This window comes from Schistocerca serialis, chromosome 10 (genome assembly GCF_023864345.2).
Source record: "Schistocerca serialis cubense isolate TAMUIC-IGC-003099 chromosome 10, iqSchSeri2.2, whole genome shotgun sequence".
NCBI classification, from domain to species: domain Eukaryota; kingdom Metazoa; phylum Arthropoda; class Insecta; order Orthoptera; family Acrididae; genus Schistocerca; species Schistocerca serialis.
The window spans coordinates 63,020,778-63,043,918 of NC_064647.1; the positions used below are offsets into that span (position 1 = coordinate 63,020,778).

Consider the following 23,141-nt stretch of genomic DNA (forward strand, 5'->3'; position numbering starts at 1 on the left):
CTAGGAATGGTAGAACGATGGGTTCGATGAAGGTTTGGATGTACCGTGCACTATTCAGTGTCCCCTCGACGATCACCAGTGGTGTACGGCCAGTGTAGGAGATCGCTCCCCACACCATGATGCCGGGTGTTGGCCCTGTGTGCCCCGGTCGTATCAGTCCTGATTGTGGCGCTCACCTGCACTGCGCCAAACACGCATACGACCACCATTGGCACCAAGGCAGAAGCGACTCTCATCGCTGAAGACGACACGTCTCCATTCGTCCCTCCATTCACGCCTGTCGCGACACAACTGGAGGCGGGCTGCACGATGTTGGGGCGTGAGCGGAAGACGGCCTAACGGTGTGCGGGACCGTAGCCCAGCTTCATGGAGACGGTTGCGAATGGTCCTCGCCGATACCCCAGGAGCAACAGTGTCCCTAATTTGCTGGGAAGTGGCGGTGCGGTCCCCTACGGCACTGCGTAGGATCCTACGGTCTTGGCGTGCATCCGTGCGTCGCTGCGGTCCGGTCCCAGGTCGACGGGCACGTGCACCTTCCGCCGACCACTGGCGACAACATCGATGTACTGTGGAGACCTCACGCCCCACGTGTTGAGCAATTCGGCGGTACGTCCACCCGGCCTCCCGCATGCCCACTACACGCCCTCGCTCAAAGTCCGTCAACTGCACATACGGTTCACGTCCACGCTGTCGCGGCATGCTACCAGTGTTAAAGACTGCGATGGAGCTCCGTATGCCACGGAAAACTGGCTGACACTGACGGCGTCGGTGCACAAATGCTGCGCAGCTAGCGCCATTCGACGGCCAACACCGCGGTTCCTGGTGTGTCCGCTGTACCGTGCGTGTGATCATTGCTTGTACAGCCCTCTCGCAGTGTCCGGAGCAAGTATGGTGGGTCTGACACACCGGTGTCAATGTGTTCTTTTTTCCATTTCCAGGAGTGTATTTTGTGTAAAGAGTATAAGTGTACACACTTTTATATGTGGAACCTTAATATGTATATGCATCAGTCTGCTGTTTTTTCCTCTCTCTGTGCATGAAACAATCTCCTGGCAAACATGTCACAAACTTTCCGACCTGATGTTTTCTGCACAATCGTAAAGGCAGTACTGATTGTAAGTGGACTTCTTCTGTCAACACAGACTGCCTGTCCACACTTCAACACCTGACCTGATGCCTAGGATAATCGCTTAATCTTGCCACATGTACTTGGAGACACTATTCAACCAAAACCCAAACGAAAGGTAATGACTACTGGCCATTAAAATTGCTACACCACGAAGATGACGTGCTACAGACGCGAAATTTAACCGACATGAAGAAGATGCTGTGGTATGTAAATGATTAGCTTTTCAGAGCATTCACACAAGGTTGGCGCCGGTGGCGACACCTACAACGTGCTGACATGAGGAATGTTTCCAACCAATTTATCATACACAAACAGCAGTTGACCGGCGTTACCTGCTGAAACGTTGTTGTGATACCTCGTGTAAGGAGGAGAAATGCGTACAATCACGTTTCCGACTTTGATAAAGGTCGGATTGTAGCCTATCGCGATATCGGTTTATCGTATCGCGACATTGCTGCTCGCGTTGGTCGAGATCCAATGACTGCTAGCAGAATATGGAATCGGTGGATTCAAGAGGGTAATACGGAACGCCGTGCTGGAACCCAACGGTCTCGTATCACTAGCAGTCGAGATGATAGACATCTTATCCGCATGGCTTAACGGATCGTGCAGCCACGTCTCGATCCCTGAGTCAACAGATGGGGACGTTTGCAAGACAACAACCATCTGTACGAACAGTTCGACGACGTTTCCAGCAGCATGGACTATCAGCTGGGAGACCATGGCTGCGGTTACTCTTGATGCTGCATCACAGACAGGAGCGCCTGCGATGGTGTACTCCACGACGTACCTGGGTGCACGAATAGCAAAACGTCATTTTTTCGGATGAATCCACGTTCTGTTTACAGTATCATTATAGTCGCATCCGTGTTTGGCGACATCGCGGTGAACGCACATTGGAAGCGTGTATTCGTCATCGCCATACTAGCGTATCACCCGGCGTGATGGTATGGGGTGCCATTGGTTACACGTGTCGGTCACCTCTTGTTCGCATTGACGGCACTTTGAACAGTGGACGTAACATTTCAGATGTGTTACGACCCGTGGCTCTACCCTTCATTCCATCCCTGCGAAACCCTACATTTCACCCGCATGTTGCAAGTCCTGTACGGGCCTTTCTGGATACAGAACGACAGCTGCCCTGGCCATCACATTCTCCAGATCTCTCACCAATTGAAAACGTCTGGTCAATGGTGGCCGAGCTACTGGGTTGTCACAATACGCCAGTCACTACTCTTGATGAAGTGTGGTATCATGTTGAAGCTACATGGGCAGCTGTGGCTGTACACACCATCCAAGCTCTGTTTGACTCAATGCCCAGGCGTATCAATACCGTTATTACAGCCAGAGGTGGTTGTTCTGGGTACTGATTTCTCAGGATCGATACACCCAAATTGCGTGAAGATGTAATGACATGTCAGTTCTAGTATAATATGTTTGTGTAACGAATACCCGTTTATCATCTGCATTTCTTCTTGGTGTAGCAGTTTTAATGGCCAGTAGTGTATAATTATTTGTCCGCAAATGTCGTAAACTCTTATGTAATGTTGTTCAGTACACTGTCCTCAATCGCTAGTAGAAATAGGTGCACTTATTATACCCTGTAGAATCCCTGTTGCAGTCGCAGTTAGAACATTTTGAACGCCTGGTGTTTCTAGCGTTCGGTCAAGCTGAGATGCACTTTCTGTGACTACAGGTCTCGGAGAAGCTGCGCAGCCTGTTCCCCGGGGCGGACCTACGGCAGGTTGAGGTCCAGGTCGTATCTGTGGATACAGCGACCAGGGGCCGAGGAGTCGCCAAGACTCTCATAGACCACACGAGGTAAGCATGAAATGCATCACACTATATTGCGGATGTCCCAGACATGTCAAAGACAGCTCAAGGTGTAAACCACTACACAATGGCGCTGCAAAGCTCACATAGACCAACCAATACCAACCTCTTCATCACAATAGCACTTTCACCCAGAGACATCAATCATTTGCTAGATGTAGTACAATCCCTGTCTTCCCCTACGATTTTTGCCCTCTACAGCTCCCTCTAGTACCGTGGAAGTTCATGTCTTAATACAAATTTTATCATTCTGTGCCTTCTTCTGGTCATTTTCTGGATGATTCTGCGGACAACCTCTTCATTCTTTATCTTATTGGTTCACCTAATTTTTAACATTTTTCTGTAGGACCACATCTTAAACCCTTCGCCGGCCGCTGTGAACGAGCGGTTCTAGCCGCTTCAGTCTGGAATCGCGCGACCGCTATGGTCGTAGGTTCGAATCCTGTGTGATGTCCTTAGGTTAGTTAGGTTTAAGTAGTTGTAAGTTCTAGGGGACTGATGACCTCAGATGTTAAGTCCCATAGTGATCAGAGCCATTTGAACCATTTTGAAATCCTTCGATTCCTTTGTTTTCCGGTCTCCCCAAAGACCGTGACTCATTTTATCGCAATTCTACGCTCCAAACGAACATTCTGAGAAATTTCTTCCTCAAATTAAGGTGACGTTCGATAGTAGAGGACAGTTTTTGGCCAAAAAAGCCCTCTTTCCTCGTGCTAGCGAGATTTTTATGTCCGCCTTGCTACGTTCGTCGTGTTTCACTTTGCCTCCAAGGTGGCAGAATTCCTTTACTTCGTCTCTTTTTAGGTGTCGAATTCTGATGTTAAATTTTTCGTTATTCTTGTATCTCTTTCCCTTTACTTTCATCTTACTTTGATTTATTCTCAGTGCATTGCATGTACTCATGAGACTGTTCATTCCATTCAACATGTAGTCAGACTCTTACACACTTTCATTGATGATAGCAATCTCATCATCGGGTTTTGTCATCCATATCCTACCGCCCAGAATTTTAACCCTACTTCTGAAACTAACCTTGATTTCCATCATCGCTTCTTCGATGTACGAATTGAACAGTAGGACAAAATATTGCATCCCTGTTTATGGCCTTTCAAATACGGCCACACCGTTCTTGGTCTTTCATTCTTACTGTTCCCACTCGGGTCTCGTCCATATTATATATTTCTCGCCTTTCTCTATAGCTCATACTTATGTTACTAGGAATTTTCGACATTTTGCACCATATTACATTCATGTTCATAAAAAACAGATCACCTTGAACGATTAGAGATAGGACGTTCATATTCACAGGACGTGTACATTGGTATGTTCTGCAGGAACGATTAGCATTTGAACCATGTTGGCCCACGGGTTCAAAGCCAACATCGATATCGAGGCGCAACGCAACCTACCGATAAAATGTGCCTGCGTCTCTCGTTGTGGGTATAAATAGAAGGTAATGGACCAGAGTGACTTGAGCAGACGTTCAAAGTATGCGCGAACCGTATCATCAAATCAGTGAGTTTCCAAGAGGGTGCGTTATTAGCATGATAGAATGTGATGCATTCATCCGGGAAATTGCTGCTCTTGTGGGACAAAGTGTTTCGGCAGTGTAACGAGTGTGTGCAGAATGGTTCACGTAGAACAGGTCGTGATGGGTCAAGTCACACCACAGAGACCACCTCATCCGAATGGCATTGCTGGACAGATCTGCATCTTCCTCGGCTCTGGCGCTAAAGTACAACAGCGCAACACATCTTACAGAATCAGGGGTGACAGTCCGTCGCCGGTTATTACGGCATGGGTTAGGTGCGCGTCGTCCACTTCTCTGTCTACCTTTGACGAATGTGTAGATACACGCTAGACGGCTGTGGTGTGTGGAACGACGTCTCTGGGGAGAGGCATGAGATCCGACAGTGTGTTCGGATGAATCGAGGTTCTGGTTGTTTGAAGATGGTGGCCGCACTTTGGTTCCCTACGGACAGTAGGAGCAGCATCACAGTGCCTGCATTCGCACAAGACATACAGCGCCAACTCAGGGCCATATGGTTGAGGTCCAACTGGGTACAGCCAGAAACCGCAGTTGGTGCGTCTCCAGCGCGACCCACGTGAATAACATCCTGCCACCCGTAGCCATACCCTTTCTGCACAACACCCCAGACGCCATTTTTCAGCAAGACAATGCACGACCACACGTTGCTGCACGAACATATGCCGTCTTGGTGTCAAAGATGTCACCCTTCTGCCTTGGCCTGCCAGATCACCAGACTTGTGGCCAATTGAAAGTATGTGGAACGTGCTGAAGCATCAGTTGCAGCACTGTGATCCAATGCCAACCGCCATAGATGAACCGGATGAGTGCAACATGGATGGCTGTACCACAGGACGCCATTCGCTCCTTATACGTGTCGAAGCTATCACGCATGGAACAAGTTATCAGGGCCATGGCGGACCTGTGCCCACTAGGCAACAGGACACGTGCTGAACCCAGGTGACTGAAACGCTAATCATTTCTGCAGAACATACTAATGTACATGTCCCGCGAATATGAACGTCCTATCTCCACTCATTCAAGGTTTTCTATATTTTCTGAACATGCATGCATATTTTCTTAAGCCCTGCACAATATCACGACTGCTCTCTGGTACCTTTCCATTTAATACAGCCAAATTGATTTTCTCATGAAACAAGTCCTCAATTTTATTTTCCTTTCCAGAGATCATGTAACATAAACATTAAGATTTTGGTCACTATACAGTCGAGTTGCTAAAGACCGTGTAATGTAAATGTAAGGTCTCGGTCGTTACACAACCAGTGCAAAAATGCTCCTGTTGGAGGAAAAAAAAGGCGAATGTGCTCCTGTTTATTAAAAGACTCCGAATGAAAAGTGGGGTACAGGATGCCTCATTCTACCTTCCTCAGCATCTTTTAAAAACGTTCCCAAAATTTTTGGCATGTGTATATATTCACGGTCTTTTGATACGCAACTCACTTCTGACTTTCGCAGGCTCCCCTAAATGTAACTCGCTTAGACGAACTAGCCCATCGCTATAGCTCTCTCATCTCATCCACTCCCACCTGCCCATGCTCACTCACTCATTCAGCCCAACTTATTGTCGTTGTCTCTTTGCGTCTCTCTTAAAGTCACTGTCTCCTGTCTCACAACCACAGACTCCTTCGCTCTGTCCACCTACTACTATCTCCGTTCGCTGTAAGTGTCTCTTTCTTACTGCTACTATCTCATTCATTCCTTCGCACTGCTGCTGTCTCTTGTGACTGTCACCGTCCCTTGTCCCTGTCATACACTTTGTCTTTCATTATTACTGTCTCTCTACCACTTTTAGTTTCTCCTGCTCTTAACTCCTGTCTGACTGGAACTGTCTCCTTCACTCTTATCCTGGCACTTTTCTGCCACTGTCAACTATGTTCCACTGGAATTGTGTACCATTCTTTCTCCCACTCTGCCGTTGTCTCACTCGCTCTTCCCATACCACATTCACTGTGCAGTATTTTTCAGTATTTGTTACTTTTCTGTCTCTTTCCTTTGCCACTGTCTCCTCTCGCAGCCCAAAAATTAGCGAATATGATCGCATGTCAAAATTTTTAGCAAAAGTTTTAAGGTTTGAGGAAGTCAGATGACCTAAATGGTACGCCACTTTTCAGTCAGAGTCTTTTCATAAACAGAAGCATATTCGCCTTCTTTTTTTTTGTTCCAGTGGGAGCAATTTTCCACTGGTTTCTTTCCTTTCCCCGCTAGAGTAGGGCAAGTCACTGATATGAAAAGAACTTCATGGGTTAGTAAAATATTGCTGATTTACTTGCGTGAAATTGAAATAAAGCAAAATTATATAATTTACACCTTACACATTATACCGGATTTTTTGTGCTTCATTAGTACATTATGGGGTTGCCAGAATCCTTCAGATGACAACGGAGACACTTTACAGTATATTTTTCCGCGCTACGTCGCTCTATAAACCACATTTTCAACTCACACAGATTTTTACTAGCGAGCGTATTTTACGTGTATAACTACGGTAACCAATGAGCGAGGTGGAGCAGTCGTTACCACATGGACACGCATTCTGGAGGACGGCGATTGAAACCCGAGTCCAGCGATCCTGATTAGTGTTTTCCGTGATTTTCCTAAATGCCGGGATGGTTCCTTTGAAAGGGCAAGGCCGACTTTCTTCGCCATCCTTCTCTAATCCGATGGAACCGATGACCTCGCTGTTTGGTTCCCTCCCCCATATCAACCAGTCAACGAACTATGGCAACTTAGAAACCTCTGTATCTCGGATACGGATAGAGATATCAAGAAACTTTTCAAGATTATCCGAGATGGGGATCTTATATATATGTCGTAAAACTTTCAGCCACTTGCTGTGCGTAGCAGTCTTGGAATCTGCGGCTTGGTTTTCGTTACAGAAAAGTATGTTTTTAGAGTTTTCTCATCAACCACCCATGAACCTACAGGATGTCTCCATAAGCCTGTTAAGGTGCGCCGTAGACCAGATGAAATGGAAAAAGAACCAGTCGATTTTTTTGATCCGCCTAAGCTAGAGGAAGTCTGTAATATTCAGACTTTGATCATGTACGCAGGGTAGTTACAGTAAGGTATACAATAGGTCCCTAGCCCAAGGGCTCTACAAAACGCTGCACCCTACCTTTCTATCAGCAGCAGAATCCGAGGTATGGACCCTGGAAATATCTCGTTTCTTGTGCGGCGTTTTGGAATGTATTAGGTAGCGCATGCTGTCACATGTGTACCGAAATGGAGCTGCCAAATATCTCATAGACCACACAACTTAAAGATACGGTAAACTGCTGTTCCGCACGAAAATACACTCGCCGGCTCAACGGTGGGTTCTTTGAATGATGATGGACCGTATGCCGAACGTCCCGAATTGTTGTTTGTTACTCAGTGATCACGACTCATTGCCACGATCGCGAGGAGAGAAGATGGAGATAGCTGTAGATATGCCTTGGCTCCTATGAAAGCGGTGCCCTATCCCCTCTGTGGATGAAAGTTTCAGACACAGGTTTCCATCTGGAATCCTCTATAATCTCCAATATTTTTCGGTATGCAGGAAAAAAATAATAAACTACAGATGGAAACCCATAACCGAAACCGTCATCCATAGAGGCAATAGAGCATTGTATTCATAGAAGACAACATCTTCTCCATTAACGATCGTGGCAATCAGTCGGGATCACTGAACAACAAGCAATATTGCGCGACATTTCGCCTATGTTCCGTCAGTGTACAAAGTCCCATTTGCTGCCGAAGGGGTTACCTAGTGGCAGGTGCTGGCGCCTATAACTTCGACACTGTGTAGTGTCGTCGGATGTTTCTGGACACGGGTTCCTATCCTCGATTTGTTCCTGAAGACATGCTGTACTACCTCTCAAGGTTTGTCGCAACATCTCTGGGACAGCCTCTATAAAAAATGTTTAGAGGACAATGTTTATATTTGACAGTCAGGTCACAGCACTGTGTGTCACTGATGCAAGTCATTCAGACGGCCCCTAAAACCGATGAATGGACAGTTCTCCATAGTATATCCTATCGACTTATCGTCTGTTCATCCGCACCACAGTCACACGCAACATTTTCACAATAATGCTATTCCTTCACAATGTATAGGGAGAATGGGAAGTCATTTTAGCGACTATGGGCAGTGAATGAGAGAATTCATTGACATAACAAATTTAACAAAAGGGAACTTTTATATAATTAAATTTTCCTTGCAATATATGAGTCTCAACTTTATCTACGATTATGACAGAAGCTGAAGAAATGAATTAAGATCTGTGCATTAGCCGGGACTTGCACCTGAGTCTCCTGCTTACTAAGGCAGTTGTGTTAGCGATAACACAATCGTAGCAGAACATTTGACGGAGCAGCATGAACTACCCCAGCCCAATGGCCTCCTTAACTCAAACTTCAATCCTCACGAAAACAAGAAGGGCAATATAGACTGAAGGCATGAAATGAAGTCTGTGTTAGGGATGACACTGGAGTAGATAGCCCGTACAGCATTGCCAAATATACTACTATGGTGGTGTAATGTCTAACTCATCTGTGTAGAGAGCAAGAGACCTGGTTTCAAGTCTTGTCCATAGCACAAATTTTAATTCATTTCTTCAGCTTTTGTCATTTTCGTAAATGGGAGATTGTCATGCTAGTCACCTTGGAACGACCATCTCTGAAATGGCGAAACTGCTCAGCTGATCGCATGCTACTCTCGCGAGCATCAGTGGCAAGTGGATCAAAGTTGGTAAAACCACAGGTAGCTGGGAATTTGTTGGTCACCCAGTTCTCATCATAGAACATGGGAGTGGAAGTTTGGCCACTCTACAAAGCAGGCTAAACGGAGTTCTGTAGCAGACCTGAGGACAGGGTGAAATGCTGCCTCAGGCGCTACTGTTCCACAACACAAATTTCAGCTCAACTGTTGATTACGGGACTCTGCAGCAGATGACCAATACACGTACTCATTTGAAGCCAATGACATTGACAATTGCTATTGCGGTGGACATGGGATCATCGACGTTGGATCGTGGATCAATGGAAACGTGACGCCTCGTTGTACCAGGTGGTTATACATTTAAGGTGCAGCTACTCACAGAGTATGCGCTGTAAATATCGTATGGTCGAGAGACTCGGTAGGTATTCTAATGCGTTAATGTGGAACCGATTTAACCTGAAAACAAATTAGTTCAGTTTTCGCCCACAAAGTTCAAATCTGACGCTGTGAATGCAAGAAAGATGTACAGAAATGTTTTCATATGCAGTGAATTAGCAAAAGCAGGTGGACAGGAAAGGTCAAACAAGTGAGAAAGTCATAATGTTGATTTTATTATTAACCACCACTTACACGATTTGTTCAGTATGAGCAACGGAGACGTCGAGAAGATGCTGTATCGACGTAATCAACAGTTGCCCGCTGCAGTTCCGGTGGAATCTGAGTAATGTGCTTCTGTAGGCCGGCCTTCAGATCTGGTACAAACTGAACGTGTCCCTGGTAAACCCTTTCTTTTAGATACCCCAGAACGAAAAGCCACATGGATTCATATCAGACGACCTTGCAGGCCATGAATCTGGAAAACGCCTATAGATAACACTTTTGTGAAAAGTTGCATTAAGTATATCTCTTATTGGCGGACGACATGACGTGTTTCCCCATCTTGCATTTACAGCTACATCTACATGGTTTCTCTGCAATTCACACTTAAGTGCCTGGCAGAGGGTTCATCGAACCGTTTTGATACTACTTCTCTACCACTCCACTCTCGAATGGCGCATGGGAAAAAGGAACACCTAAATCATTCCGTTCGCGCTCTTATTTCTCTTATTTAATTATGGTGATCATTTCTCCCTACGTAGGTGGGTGTCAACAAAATATTTTCACATTCGGAAGACAAAGTTGGTGATTGAAATTTCGTAAATAGATCTCGCCGCAAAGAATACCGCCTTTGTTTCAGTGACTGCCACCCCAACTCTGGTATCATATTAGTGACACTCTCACCCCTATTGCGCGATAACACAAAACTGGCTACCCTTCTTTGCACTTTCTCCATGTCCTCCGTCAATCCTACCTGGTAAGGATCCCAAACCGCGCTGCAATATTCCAGCAGAGGACGGACAAGCGTAATGTAGGCTGTCTCTTTAGTGGGATTGTCGCTTCTTCTAAGTGTTCTACCAACAAAGCGCAGTATTTGTTTCGCCTTCCCTACAATGTTATCTATGTGGTCTTTCCAATTTAAGTTGCTCGTAACTGTAATTCCTAGGTATTTAGTCGAATTGGCAGCCCTTAGATTTGTGCGATTGCTCGTATACCCAAACAGTGGTTTCGACACAGTTATGCGTTTTCAAATCAGAAATCACATGCTGTACGAGGAGGTCTCGATAGCGTGCAGGCGTCATGGTACACCTGAAAGGTGCTCCGCTTTTCTCGTGATGGAAGGACGGACCGAGAGTTAAGGTGCTTATGAATCCACACCACACAGTCACGTACAGCGAGTGCAATGGCCCTTCGTGTAAAACAAGCGGATTAACAGTGCCCCAAATTCAGTAGGTCAGTGCAGTCACAGCTTCCTGTAGTGTAAAATGTCCCTCGTCACTCCACAGAATATTGGCTGGCCACATGACATCAACTTCAGTCGACACCATAAACCGAAGATCAAATTCAGATCGTTGGTGCGGATCATGAGGTTACCGTTGCTGTACCATCTGGATCTTGTACGGGTACCAGATTGAAATAAACCGCAAAACTTTCCGTACTGTTGACCATTGGATGGACAATTCTCGTGTCTCTATGGGAGCACAAGCACTATGGATGACACGTGCTGCGTGGTCAGATACACCAACAGCAACCTCGTCAGTAACTTCCACCGGGATAAGTGCCACACGAAGCCCAACTGGGTTTCCAAATTTCATTAACATGTTCCTTTCACCAGTTAATGACACCGGGCATCTTCTCAGACCTTTTAGTCAGCTATACTGTCTCAGTGCAGCAGTGCAATTACTGCCATTCGCATAAAACAGTTTCACCACAGCGCGTGGTCTCTCTTCTCGATAGCCATACTGTTCACTCAAGCTATGGTTCGTCAAATGACAGCGTGGATGTGAGACCTTAACTTTTCCCGGCGAATTGAATGTTGATATAACTTACGGGTTTGCTGCCGGGTGGCTTCGTCGAACACCGCCGATATTTAAACAGGAGCACACCCTGCCCTTCTCAAGGCACAAATGCAAGGAAGAAAAAATGTGCATGCAAAATTTAATACCGCGGTTCACAGAGGAGAAAGAAGGAAGATACCAAACACAGAAGAAGTGTCAACACAAACAAAGATAACCAACATCACAAATATCGATAGTTACTATTAATCAACAGGTGAGGTAGCACTAAATCTGTCCCTCTGTTTTTTTATGAGAGACAGAGCCCGATTCCAAGCAGCATTTAAACAAAATCCACCATCTCTGTTAATAAGGTTCCTTGATAGTTTGATTTCAACAGCTTCCTTTATAAAACTATCCTAATAACTGGACGTGCAAGCCAGAATCTCCGTGTTGTTGTATTCCATAGGATGACCGGTGTTCTGCAATAGCGGATTTCATACCGTCATAGAAACAATGTACAGCGCCAGATTTGCAGCTGGTGGCCACAACTGGAACTAAAGTTTTCCATTCCGTAAAAACATATCTACCAAGTTTCGCTGCCATACGATAATTAAAGCCCACACTGGAATTCCGTCAGCAGCTGCACTTAACTACCTGGTACGGCACACGTTTCTTATTTCACATGGTCGACAGACGTGCCCATGCACACCGTGATCCGGGTTATGGGGCGCACGTGGTATCGGACACCAGTTCCACGCCTTGAAACTACTGGCTGGTAAGTTGCGGGAATTGCCTGACCAGTGCGTAGACTTCTGGTTCCACTTACCTCCGGGAAATGTACGAAGGACTTGGCGAATCCATGTCCCACAGAATTGCTGCTATAATGCGTTCCAAAGGTGGACCAACACGTCATTTGTTCACTACTAGCACTTCATTGTCACGAAATAATGAGTGCCATGGACAGGCGGTGTCAAATTGATTCCATATTTCTACATTTCCAGAAGGTCTTGACACCGTTCCTCACAAGTCACGTCTAACCAAATTGCGGTCCTGTAGAGTACTGTCGCAGTTGTGCGACTGGATTGGTGATTTCCTGTTACAAAGACCACAGTTCGTAGCAGCTGATGGAAAGTCATCCAGTAAAACAGAAGAAATATCTGGCGTTCCCCAAGGAAGTGTTACAGGCACTCTGCGGTTCCTGTTCTACCAGGTGATCAAAAATTCAGTATAAATTTGAAAACTTAATAAATCACGGAATAATGTAGATAGGGAGGTATAAATTGACACACATGCTTGGAATGACATGGGGTTTTACTAGAACAAAAAAAAGTTCACAAAATGTCCGACAGATGGCGCTGGACAGCAAAACTGCTACCGTGACGGGTGAGAGGTACGCCGACATGTTACAGAATCGCATCATCCCCAGCCTGGCTGATAAACACCTGCTGGAACGTACGATGTTCACGCAGAATGGCGCTCCACCCCATATTGCTAGACGCGTGAAAGATCTCTTGCGCGCGTCGTTTGATGATTGTGTGCTCAGCCGCCACTTTCGTCATGCTTGGCCTCCCTGGTCCCCAGACCTCAGACCGTACGATTAGTGGCTTTGGGGTTACCTGAAGTCGCAAGTGTATCGTGATCGACCGACATCTCTAGGGATGCTGAAAGACAACATCCGACGCCAATGCCTCACCATAACTCCGGACATGCTTTACAGTGCTGTTCACAACATTATTCCTCGACTACAGCTATTGTTGAGGAATGATGGTGGACATATTGAGCATTTTCTGTAAAGAACATCATCTTTCCTTTGTCTTACTTTGTTATGCTAATTACTGCTATTCTGACCAGATGAAGCGCCATCTGTTGGACATTTTTTGAACTTTTGTATCTTTTTGGTTCCAATAAATCCTCATGTCATTCCAAGCACATGTGTCAATTTGCACCTCTCTATTTACATTATTCCGTGATTTATTCAGTTTTCAAATTTATACTGACTTTTTGATCACCCGGTACACAAACTATTTGGGAGACAATCTAAGCAGCCCTCTTAGTTTGTCTGCATATGATGCTGTCATTTACCATCTTGTAAAGTCATCAGATGATCAAAACAAACTGGAAAATTGGCAAAATATCTGTATGGTACAAAAAGTGACAACTGAATAAAATAATAAAAATTGTGTGAATTTGTCCATATGAATACTAAAACGATTCCGCTAAATTTCCATTACACGATATATCAAACAAACCTAAAAAGGTTGCAAATTCATCTAAATACTTGAAGATTACTATTAAGAATAACATAAATTGGATCACGTAGATAACCAACATCCTCCTCAGAGTGTGAAAATATTTTGTTGGCGCGCACCTACTGTAGCGACAATACGAAACTACTTTTGTCTAGCCATAACTGTGGGTTTTTCATTTCTCAGTGAGGTGGCCCATAGGAACTAAAACACATGAAATATTAGTTCACTTGATTACATAAGTGATAAAAAGATTACTTAAGGGGGGGTAGGACATCAAACGGGCCGACTTGGAGCAGGACAGTCACCACAGGACATTTTAATTTCTACTGCGTATACTTTTACAAATAAATTCATAAAACTTTGTCACCATGACCAGGAAGGATTGAGAACTCATACTCATAGCAGTAGAAGCTCAAAAACGTAGCAAAATACCTTTTTCTACATGTGAAATTTCATCATTTTTTCACTTATTACTGGCTGCATTTGTTGCTATAGGTACACTTTTCTTCCTAAGTAAGAGAGATTCTTCGATGAATTTTTCATAGCATACAAACAGTAGTTACAGGTGTACGAAACTCTAGAATTTTCCTAATATATTGAAAAACTGTGGAAAAAATTGAGATAATTAACTACAAAGCTTGAATTTTTTCTAAACATGAAGTTTAAAATGCAACAGTTCATTCATTTTTTAACAAATTAAATAACTACTTGAGTTTCATCCACCTGTAACTATGGTTTGTATGCTGTGCAAAAGTCATCGAAGAATCTCTCTTACTTTGGAAGAAAAGTGTACCTATAGCAATAAATGCAGCCAGTAGTAAGTAAAAAAATGAAATTTCACATGTAAAAAAGTGTGTTTTGTTACTTTTTTGAGCTTCCTCTGCTATGAGTATGAATCCTGAATCCTTCCTGTTCATGCTGTTAAAGTTTTATGAATTTATTTGTAAACATATAGACAGTGGAAATTAAAATGTCCTGTGGTGCCCCTGCCGCCCAAGTTGGCCCGTTTGACGTCCTACCCCCCTTAACTCTGACACATTTCTTTGCCACAGGAGAACTGGACAATTTATAACTGTCACTGACAACAAAGCTTCACTTTATGCACTAATTAACAAACTGTTCTCTTGAAGTAAAACATGCAACATTTACGAAAGTACAATTTCATCAGAAACTTTAACAATTCGTTTGTCAGACACTATGATGTTGGCTCCTTCAGCAAAGGTCACAGACTGGGCTTAGCTTCTGCATGGTCGACACTATATTGACCTCAGTGTGATGGCGCTGCTATACTGAGAGGGAGACCTAGTCTTCTGTCTGTATTCCCTCAGTAGTTGCGGTTTGCATAGAGTCCTCGCTAATGTCTCTGGTATCGATTCGTGTTGGCGACTTTGGTCTGGCAACGCGATCCCTGGACGAAACCCCACCTTGATAGGGGCAAACGATCATCATAAAAAATCGGAGCACAAACGGAAAGATTTCAGTGTTTTTTGTTGCTACGCACTATGTGAGAGCTTGACGGTGGTTTTATAAACCTTCTGCCAAGCACTTAATTATGAATTGCTCAGTAGTGATGTAGATGCAGAGATCCCGCGAGCACGTAGAAGTGCCACAACACAACGTCCCATGGACTCGACTAATGTCTGGAGTAGTGCTGGAGGGAACTGACACCATGAATACTGCAAGGCTGTCCATAAATCCGAAAATGAAGGTGTGGAGATGTCTTCTGAACAGCACGTTGCATGGTATACCAGATGTGTTAAAAATGTTTAAGTCTGAGGAGTTTGATGGCAAACGGAAGTGTTTAAACTCAGAAGTGTGTTCCTGGAGCCACTCTGTACCAATTCTGGACGTATGGCGTGTCGCATTATCCTGCTGGAATTGCACAAGTCTGTCGGAATGCACAATGGACATCAGTGGATGCAGGTGATCAGGAAGGATGTTTACGTACGTGTCACCTGTCAGAGTCGTATCTAAACGTATCAGGGGTCCCATATCAATCCAACTGCACACGGTCCACACCATTACAGAGCCTCCACCAACTTGAATAATCCTGTGCTGACATGCCAGGTCCATGGATTCGTGAGGTTGTCTCCATAACCGTACACGTCCACCTGCTCTATGCAATATAAAACGAGACACGTCCGACCAGGCAACATGTTTCCACTCATCAACAGTCCAATGTTGGTATTGATGGGCTCAGGCGAGGCGTAAAGGTTTGTGTTGTGCAGTCATCAAGTGTACATGTGTGGATCTTCGGCTCCGAAAGCCCATATCGATGGTGTTTCGCAGAATGTTTTGCACGGTGACGCTTGTTGATGGTCCACCATTTAAATCTGCAGAAATTTGCGGTAAGCAGCGATCGATCTAACAACTGAGCCAGACACTTTTATAGGCGTTTCTGTCCGCAGCACCGTATTCTGCCCGTTTACATATCTCCAAATTTCAATAACAAAGCCTACATCGGCTCCTTTGGCGCTTCACTGTAGATGTAGCGATGTAGATTAAGCAGGTAGGCATAATCGCTTGGCTCATTGGTACAAAATCCCCATTGTCTCAAACTGTTCTTTGCAGTATTTGTTCGTTTAATGTTTTTGATTATGATCCTTATGATCATTTTCTGTAGTTTGAAAACCTTTTTTCATATTTTCTGTATCAGTTCTGCAGAAAAAAGGCGACAATGTACACTACTGGCCTTTAAAATTGCGACACCAAGAAGAAATGCAGATCATAAACGGGTATTCATTGGACAAATATATTATACTAGAAGTGACATGTGATTACATTTTCACGCAATTTGTGAGCATAGATCCTGAGAAATCAGTACCCAGAACAACCACCTCTGGCCGTAATAACGGCCTTGATACCCCTGGGCATTGAGTCAAACAGAGCTTGGATGGCGTGTGCAGGTACAGCTGCCCATGCAGCTCCAACACGGTACCACAGTTCATCAAGAGTAGTGACTGGCGTATTGTGACGAGCCAGTTGCTCGGCCACCATTGACGACGTTTTCAGTTGGTGAGAGATCTGGAGAATGTGATGGCCAGGGCAGCAGTCGAACATTATCTGTGTCCAGAAAGGCCCGTACAGGACCTGCAACATGCGGTCGTGCATTATCCTGCTGAAATGTAAGGTTTCGCAGGGTTCGAATGAAGGGTAGAGCCACCGGTTGAAACACATCTGAAATGTAACGTCCACTGTTCAAAGTGCCGTCAATGCGAACAAGAGGTGACAGAGACGTGTAATCAATGGCACCCAATACCATCACGCCGGGTGATACGTGAATATGGCGATGACGAATACACGCTTCCAATGTGCGTTCACCGCAATGTCGCCAAACACGGATGCGACCATCATGATGCTGTAAACAGAACCTGGATTCATCCGAAAAAATGACGTTGTGCCATTCGTGCACCTAGATTTGCCGCTGAGTACAGCATCGCAGGCGCTCCTGTCTGTGATGCAGGGTCAACGGTGACCGCAGCCACGGTCTCCGAGCTGATAGTCCATGCTGCTGCAAACGTCGTCCAACTGTTCGTGCAGATGGTTGTCGTCTTGCAAACGTCCCCATCTGTTGACTCAGGGATCGAGACGTGGCTGCACGATCCGCTACAGCCATGCGGATAAGATGCCTGTCATCTCGACTGCTAGTGGTACGAGGCCGTTGGGATCCAGCACGGCGTTCCTTATTGCCCTCCTGAACCCACCGATTCCATATTCTGTCAACAGTCTTTGGATCTCGACCAACGCGAGAAGCAATGTCGCGATACGATAAACCGCAATCACGATAGGCTACAATCCGATCTTTATCAAAGTCGGAAACGTGATGGTACGCATTTCTCCTCCTTACACGAGGCATCACAACAACGTTTCACCAGGCAACGCCGGTCGACTGCTGTTTGTGTACGAGAAATCGGTTGGAAACTTTCCTCATGTCAGCACGTTGTAGGTGTCGCCACCGGCGCCAACCTTATGTGAATGCTCTGAAATGCTAAACCAGGGCCGGCCAGAAATTCTGCACGCGTGCGGTGCTCCTGCACACGTGCAACTTCCGGGTCACAGCGTGCAGGCCGCAGCCGTCAGCGTTCATGCAGTGCGTGTCTCTACTACACACATGTCGCTTTGTCCACTTGCTGGGATGCTCTGTACCGGCGCATTCTAGTGCTCTTTCCACAGCTTGCAAGCCAACCATGGGAAAGTACTTGGCGTATTAAACATCTAAAATACTGTCACACTCTACTCATTGAGACGTCTACTTCTATATCAACAGTTTAACCCAGTAAGACAAGTAAGACAGTTAACAACCGTGGGTTTTTATTAAGGCAGCTTGACTGACGGCACGTAAATACGCGTAATGCTTTTGATCTAGTATTTAAGAAAGAGAGCACTTAGCGACTTCTAACGGACCTTATTCATGATTTCAAATAACATTAAACTAATGCAAGGTTTCCTATAACTAATTATCGGTGCCCTCAGTTACACCCACATAATTTCTGTCTCACTAACCGCAGAAGCCTCGATGATCACCTGTTATTTCAATACCATTATTGCTACATCTTTCATGAGTTCCGTCTGAAATCTGCATAATAAGCGACAATTAGATGAATGTTATGATTTATCGACTTCAGCTGAGCGTAGCCCTTCACACATTAAAAAAAACCGTAAATGTAAGTATACATTGGAACAATCGGTTTAATGACCAACTTTCCTGATAATAATATAACATGGAGCAGAATGGGGCCATAATGCAGTTAGTAAACAATAATTTTTAATTATGAAAGGAATAAATCCAAACACGTTTATCACTGGTCATGAGAAATGATAATCGAGTTGATGTGTCTCATCCATTTTCTTAAGGACATTTAATTTTGCTTGCCGTTCTTCACTGTTGAGTACACTACACTCGTCTTTGTGATGTGTATTGTAGTGTCTTTCAATTGAAAACTTACGCTGGCCGCCTATTATTCGGCGGCACAGCAAACACTGTGAGTTTTCACCAACGGCTACAAAAAAGAATTGCAGTTCCCAGTCATTTTTAAACGACTGAGAACATAGCTCTCCCGTCCTTTGCTTTTTCACAGTACCTGCCATTTCTCAGTACTTCTCTGTTAAGGTTACGGTACCAGGGGTAAACGAGACTGGATATATTGCGCTCTTGCTTGCACCACATAAACTGGGAAGTGGAGCCGCCGCCGTTCATTTAGGACACACGTCTAATAACAGATGTCGCTGTCGCACACGTGCGCACATGTGCAGCACTTCCGCACGTCTGCACACTGTGCAGCGTTTGGCCGGCCCTGAGCTAATCATTTCCATATCACAGCAACTTCTTCGTGTCGGTTTAATTTCGCGTCTGTAGCACGTCATCTTCGTGGCGTAGCAATGTTAATGGCCAGTAGTGTACTCTTTTACGGCAAACTCAGCAATTGCTCGCTCCTCTTTTCCAGGAAGCTGGCCAAGGACAGAGGAATCCCGCTGGTGCGGATCGACTGCTCCAGCGTGTTCTCCGCCAGGGCGGTGGAGAGGCTGGGCTTCCAGAAGGTTTTCTCCCTCAAGTACGACTCTTACAGACCGGACGGGGAGGTCGTCTTCACGCCGTCTGAACAAGCTGGCGACGAGTACCGCACGTACATCCAGAGAGTCATCTGACCCGGTTCTGTACGGTGCAAATAGTGGCAGAAATGGATGAGAAACTGACGAACTGCAAACTGACCCAGAGACGTGCTGTCACGTTATTTACAGTACCTGAGAAATACGTAGTGATAGAGACATTCTCTTGTTGCTGACAATGTATGGGTTAAAGTTTTACCATGCTGTAACATGTGTTTCCCTACATTCGCTGATTCTCTGTACGCTGGGAGAGGCACAACTTCACTGACAAAATATCATTAGCTGTTCAGACACATCTTTTGAGTATTTTGCTATAAGGAACCCGCGGCCTCCGGTGCTCATGATAGAGTAATTGCAATCCGCTTGATTTGTATCTGTGTTGTATATTAAATATTTGCTCAGCAGTGCAAATTGTCTACCAATTGCTCTGTGTGTCTTGTTCGAAAAAAAGAAAACTTGTTCTGTTCTATATCTTCAGCGACATCTATACTCCGCTGCTGATGATGGTCTTAAGGAGGCTGAACACCAGCCTCCTAAAGGCCCCCCTCTCACTTTTGGTAAGTTGCTCAACAGGGGGTTTATCAACGCCCGAAAATGAAAGCTGAAGCAACCACCCTGGAACACACTAAAATCATGAAACTAATACGCTTTTACTTCGTATTTAGTAACTGGAAACTGTATGTGTACCAAAATCTCTCGCTAGCAATGTGAAACCAAGTACTTTTAACTTCCAGTTACAGTATTTGATCTAGAACCGTAGTTACCCAACCTTCCAATACGAACATATTTATGCAAATTACTTTTAAGTGTGTGATTGTAAATAATCTGAAACAAATCCGACTCTCTGTAAAAGAAATTAAAAATAAAGAATTGTTACCAATTATACTCAGAATGCCTTTGTCATCAAACAATCACGCACAATGGCTAACATTTGTGTTACGAACATGTGTCATGTTATAGGAACACATAATTGAATTTACATAAAATTTTACCAATGAAAACTGATCTTAAATCTCTCTACAAACGTACGTTTAGGCCCTACAATAGATTCTTACCTCGTAACATTTAACTTGGCTTTGGTCTGTCCGGACTACAAAAATAATGAACTGAATAAATATCTTTCATAAATCGCAGCACAGCAAACTGCCTTGTTTCATTTTATTTATCAGCGTGCATTAGCATTTAAACTTTTGTTATCCCTCCAAGTATAAGATCCACTGTCCATCCAGAAGAGCAAGGCGTGCAAATGCGGGTTTTCTTACATACGCTTTTGATCTAACAGTGAGGACGAGCTTCATGAAATATTTGTAAATGGATAGAAAACTATTTTGTAATTACATTTAATCGTTTTAATAACACATAAATGACTAACAAAAATTATAATTTTTCCTTAGCTTTGTCACACACCGTAAAATTTAGTTTTTTACGCGATCTTTAAATTAGATAAGCTTCACTTTTTGCATTTTTTAATGAAATACTTTGGGCAATGTTGGGGGGCGCAACGTATTTACGCTACTGAATATACAACTTATTATCCACTATGGACACCAGCACGTAGTTTTTGTTAGAAACGATCTAACCTTACCACTATAACACATCACAATTAGCCCTTGCAGCAAATAAAATTCGGTAAATGTTACCTTCTTCCAAAATAAAATCTCTATAAAATCATGTCATTCTCTTTTTCTGTCCTCACACACATCAGGCGCCTCTCAGACAAATTTCTATTCTGTACTGCTCCTCCGCTATATGAACTTCTCACTCTGCCATGACAAAAATGCATGTAACATAAGTGAACAAATATTAGAAAATATGTTAACTACATTTACATTCAAAACTGCAATAAAAGATTAATGGTACAAATATACCCGTACAGAGAAGGGCGCTAGAACATGGTGCTTCATGAAACAAATTTACTCGTAACATCTTTGACTTTTGTAGATATTACATAAATAGGAACATAGTATCTACGTGTAATGAAAAGTACCTTATACAGTAGCAACTGAATTTTGAATTACAGCTATACAATAGAAGTGTAGAATAATATGAACATTTTTTACCTGTAGGCTAGTTTACTGTTACGATGATCTCAGTTGCTAAATAACCACAAAAGAACAAGACAAAAGAACAATCTTCCCCTCTGTTCAGTGCATCTACCAACAAAGAGATTCTAATCTACAACACCAAACTACAACACGTACGACACAACTTTATGAAAAAGGAAAAGGTGATTACCATGCCTTTGGTAACTACTATGTACACACCATCAGAACAAATATCATATTTGCAGACAGTCAGTTGCAAGTCACGAGCTTATTGTTACAGTTAAATTAATAATATGTTACTGCAAACAGTCCGCCCCGATAGCTGAGTGGTCAGCGCGGCGGTCTGTCCCGCCAAGGGGCCCGGGTTCGATTCCCGCCTGGGGCAGGAGATTTTCTCCGCTCAGGGGCTGGGTGTCGTGTTGCCCTCATTATCACTTCATCATCATCAGCGGGAGGCAGCGGGAAACCACGACTGCAATCACTTCCCTAGACGCTCATGCGGTGAACCTCTATGACGAGGCTTCCCCTATGACAAGACCTGCCGTAAGGCAGAACACAATGTTTAAAGTTTTACTGCTGACAGCTAGTACCGTCTTATCATAACTTTACACAAACTCTAAACTGGAAATCCTTACATTGTATGACAGTAGTGTGGAAATAAGCTTAATTACTTCTTGAATCTTACTTCCTTGTCTTTAATTTACTTTTAGATTTGGACCAAAGCAAGAAAGCTACAATCTCATACACCACCATTTTACCACTATCTCCGTCCGCCCCCGATAACTGAGTGGTCAGCGCGGAGGAATGCCACGCCAAGGGGCCCGGGTTCGATTCCCGGCTGGGGCAGGAGATTTTCTCCGCTCAGGGACTGGGTGTTATGTTATCCTTATCATCATTTCATCCCCATCTCCGACGCGCAAGTCGCCCAATGTGGCGTCGAATGCAATAAGTACTTGCCCTCGGCGGCCGAACTTCACCGAATGGGGGATTTCCGGCCAATAATGCCGAACGCTCATTTCATTTCCATATCACTGTCTCCATCGCATCCACCAGAACAATCATTTATCGCACTCTTTGTACCTGAAATGAACATTCCCAAGCGCATATTTAGATTTCTGTGATGACTCACGAAGAATTCCTCTCTCTCAGCTTCAACATACGTTGTGCTCTTTATGATTTTTAATATCCTACCACACAGAAATTAGCAATAACCGTTCCTTATACTTCACAATATGTATTCTCGATTACTCTTCCCCACATCATAATACATACGTCATCTCTTACTCTACTTCACTTCATCACACGTACCTCATCTTTTTACATGTATAAATACACCGAAACTCTTGCCTCATTTCTTCCGAAACAAAACATTCCAGCATCCTTAGCATTTTGACAATCAACTAGCATATTGAATAGATATGTAGCTTGAACTGGTGCTGTATATGTGGTGCACGGACTCTTTTTTGAAACAGCATCAAAAGTTTAGCACAAATTCCAAGGATAAATATCCATTACAAATCAAGATATTTTATATCTTGTACTGTAACACAAAATTAACAAATGATTTTAGAAGGGAAATATTGCAGCATAAGCATATTTTAATGACATTAACGTAAGAAAATCTAAAGTCACTAAACATTAAAAACTACTCACCA

At 44.2% G+C, this 23,141-nt stretch overlaps 1 protein-coding gene across 1 annotated transcript in view; it reads left to right on the forward strand.

The window, feature by feature from the left end:
- Nucleotides 1-19,720, forward strand: part of LOC126425279 (arylalkylamine N-acetyltransferase 1-like) — an 84,761-nt gene extending 65,041 nt beyond the window's left edge. Inside the window, exons 4-5 of the mRNA XM_050088252.1 lie at nucleotides 2,826-2,950; nucleotides 19,279-19,720. Coding sequence (XP_049944209.1) covers nucleotides 2,826-2,950; nucleotides 19,279-19,480 — 327 coding nt within the window. The 3' untranslated portion in view covers nucleotides 19,481-19,720. The remainder of the gene's footprint in view (nucleotides 1-2,825; nucleotides 2,951-19,278) is intronic.
- The last annotated feature ends 3,421 nt before the right edge of the window (nucleotides 19,721-23,141 follow it).